At 37.0% G+C, this 3,606-nt stretch overlaps 1 protein-coding gene across 1 annotated transcript in view; it reads left to right on the forward strand.

Moving 5' to 3' along the window:
• PPID (peptidylprolyl isomerase D) overlaps positions 1-3,606 on the forward strand; it is a 24,063-nt gene that overhangs the window by 9,633 nt on the left and 10,824 nt on the right. The window contains exons 4-5 of the mRNA XM_012651910.1: positions 2,287-2,475; positions 3,358-3,480. Of these exons, the coding sequence (XP_012507364.1) occupies positions 2,287-2,475; positions 3,358-3,480 (312 nt within the window). The remainder of the gene's footprint in view (positions 1-2,286; positions 2,476-3,357; positions 3,481-3,606) is intronic.

The following is a 3,606-nucleotide window of genomic DNA, read 5'->3' on the forward strand; positions in this document are numbered from 1 at the left end:
AATGAATATCAGAGTTATTTCAATGTGATCCAGGTTGGTTTTTTTTGTTTTTTTTTTTTTTAAGCCGATGAGTTTTTAAGTGCAGCCACCATATGGCAAAATTGTTTCCAGGAAAAATATTCTCATTATCGGAAGGATGTAACTTGTGTGCTTTATTTGAATTTGAAGAGTTGACAAAACTATCACTAATATCCGGGGTGTCAGGGGATTTGCAACTAGCAGATATGGTTAATGTCCAGGCTCCTAATGGAAATTAGTGGTGTCTGTGCCTTCTTATCTTTATTGTTCCAAGATGTAATTGGGATATACTGCACCGTCAAGTTAGAAGGATGAACGTGTAAGTACAAAAGTAAAGCGATCTTTTTAAAAGTGAGGAATCTAAGCACAGTAATAGGATGATTTGAAAATAAAATGACATTAGTCTTTTAAACAGTATTTATTGACTGCAACTATATGCTCAGTACTGTCACTGGCATCGAAGGGTTTATAAAATTGAAAGGTAATGATGACCAGGAATTTATAATCCTGCTAAGAGATAAGATTAAAACACATGGGACAACTCAATAATGAAATGCAAATAAATGCTAAATTGATTGAATATCCTTGCTTGTATAACATTGATAGTACATAACTTTATATGCTATAGGAGAAAGGTGTGAATTGTGTGGTCCAAATTATTAGGGAAGACATTGAAGAGGAATGGGTACTTCGGCTGTGCAAACCGGGACTTTCAGGGTGGTTAAAATTTGGTTAGGCAGGAACTAAAAGTATAGATGCAGGATTGAAGAAGGGGTGTGGGTGAGGAAAGACAAAGGCAATGGGAGTCTTAGGAAATAAAGTTAATATCCTAGTTAATGTTGCGGTAAATAAAGGAAACTACCAGAAGGTTGAAACTAAGATTACATGACAATTACCTTGATAAAAAGAAATCTGGCGGGGGGCGGGCGGTAAAGAAAGGACACAGAGTTCTTGCCTTCTACAAACTTGGTGGGTTTGAAAGGTGAATTTGATTTAGATTGAAAGGGTAAAAGATATTTTAGGTAGAATGACTTGAGACATGACATATATCATGAGTGGTATAATGCATGCACCAACAAAGAATACATTTAGAAAGCCTAAGAGATAAAGTGAAAAGTTGAAGAAATTGGGTTTTACAGAACCTTTGAAGAAGATGATGCCAAGGTAGAATTTTGGTTTCAAGATGTATGCAGCATTTTGAGCACTCTCTGAAGAGATGATTCACCTGAGATGAAAGCTGTAAGATTTGGATTCTTTTGAGATTACGGAAATACCTAACTGAATGTCTTGTCTATATTCAGCATCCCAAGGCCAAGTGCAGTGGCTCATGCCTGTAATCCTGGCACTTTGAGGAGTCTGAGCCCGGAGGATCGCTTAAGGCCAGGAGTTTGAGGTTGCAGCGAGCTATGATGACAACACTGCACTCTAGCCCAGGCGACAGAGTGAGACCCTGTCTCAAAAAATAAATAAGTAAATAAATTCAGTATCGGATTACTATTCCCAGTTTATTGATATGCAAAGGAAGACTCATAATGTTGGGCCCATTTATGAATGTGGGAAGACTGTTCAGGTCTTCTCAGAAAGAAGAGCATCCATCATAAAGAGGGCAAAGTATATTACTAGATTTCTTTAATGCTGTATCTTAAAGACGAATCGTAAGCATCTTCTCAAGATGGCCAATTTAGAAACAACTCCCCCCCCCACTATTTCTGTTATGTTATTTGGTTTCATGAACTTTTCTTAAAGTTTAAAAAGTGATTAAGTACTCCATGTTTTGTGAATTAAAGGCTGCAATTTTTTTTTTTTTTTTAAGAGACAGGGTCTTGATCTGTTGCCCAGGCTGGAGTGCAGTGGCAGCATCATAATTCACTGCATCCTTAAACTCCTGGGCTCAGCAGTCCTCCTGCCTCAGCCTCCCAAGTAGCTGGGACTACATGCACATGCCACCACACCTGGCTAATTTTTCTTATATTTTGTAGAGATGGGGGTCTTACAACAGCCCAGGTTGGTCTTCAACTCTTGGGCTCAAGCAATCCTCCCACCTCAGCCTCTCTAAGTGCTGGGATTACAGGTGTGAACCATTACGCCTGGCCAAAGGTTGTTGATTTATACAAAGTAAAATGTAATTTAAAAATCTTAAAAGTAAAAAAAGCAAAGTTTGATCTGGATAGGTCTGTCCATACCAGTTTTATGTGAATGGTCAGTAAAAGAACAGTTCAGACTAATACCTCTAACCTTGATTTTCTTTTAATGATTTTATTTCTACAGCATGATCGAGAGGGTTTATTGAGCATGGCAAATGCAGGCCAAGATACAAATGGTTCTCAGTTCTTTATCACAACAGTTCCAACTCCTCATTTGGATGGGAAACATGTGGTGTTTGGCCAAGTAATTAAAGGAATAGGTGTCGCAAGGATACTGGAAAATGTAGAAGTGAAAGGTGAAAAACCTGCCAAAGTAAGTAAAAAGTTACAGTGAAATACACTTGTTATCTTAGTTGCTATCTTAAAGAAATTTAAGGAAAAGGATTGGGTGATTACGGTCTGGAAAAATTGGAAAAGCGTTAGAATGGCTTTTGATATGGAAGCCTAGATCTGCCACTTTTTAACTGTTTTCTACAATGGGAAAGATGACTTAGGGTAGTTTTAAAGAAGGCAATTTCTATTCTTATTTCAACTTCCATGTTGGTGATCTTTGCTAGATTACTTAAGTCTTCCTAGACCTGCAAAATTCTTGAGTCAGTATATATACTGGTTCATAGAAGAAAGAGGACAGTAAACCTAAAATCTTGTCTGGATTGTGCTATTAAGAGATGTTTGGCCTTGATCTTGTTACTTTTCTGGGCCTGTTCTTCATTCTTCAGTAATCTAAATTGCTTAAGGACTAAGACTAGATTATCTCTTAAGATCCTTGTGTTTTAAATGTCTGTGAATCAAAATGACTGTAATACTATCCAACGTAAGTGACAGGGTTGTGAGTGGGAATTGGAAACTCAATTACATGTAGGAGGTAGGCTGTCACTCAGTGTATGAAGGGAATAGTAGTAAACTGAAAGCTCATGCCGCACCTACAGACAGTTACACAGAAAATGATAAAATTGCCAACTTAGTGTTCACTGAACTCCTGAATAGCAATAAAATACTTATATAAATAGTGATACATCAGTTGGAATGTCTATAAAGGGCATTATTGTAATTATAGCAGATAGCCTCCTAATGTAAATCTGAATTGGACAGTTTTACACATGAGTTCCAGCCATACAGCTTTTAAACCTAGATATATTTTTAATCTTTCACTAATATGGTAGTGCACTTCAACAATTTAGGATTATTTTTACAGTTGTGCGTTATTGCAGAATGTGGAGAATTGAAGGAAGGGGATGATTGGGGAATTGTCCCAAAAGATGGTTCTGGCGACAGTCATCCAGATTTCCCTGAGGATGCAGATATTGATTTAACAGATGTGAGTACTTTCAGATTAGTCAAACTTTAATTACTTTAATAAATAAAAATACTTAGTACTAAAAGTTGGAGGTTTTGTGTCAATCTGTCATGATAGACCTAGCATTAAACCACATTACTTACTAAA

Source organism: Propithecus coquereli, unplaced genomic scaffold (genome assembly GCF_000956105.1).
Source record: "Propithecus coquereli isolate 6110/MARCELLA unplaced genomic scaffold, Pcoq_1.0 Scaffold376, whole genome shotgun sequence".
Lineage (NCBI taxonomy): Eukaryota > Metazoa > Chordata > Mammalia > Primates > Indriidae > Propithecus > Propithecus coquereli.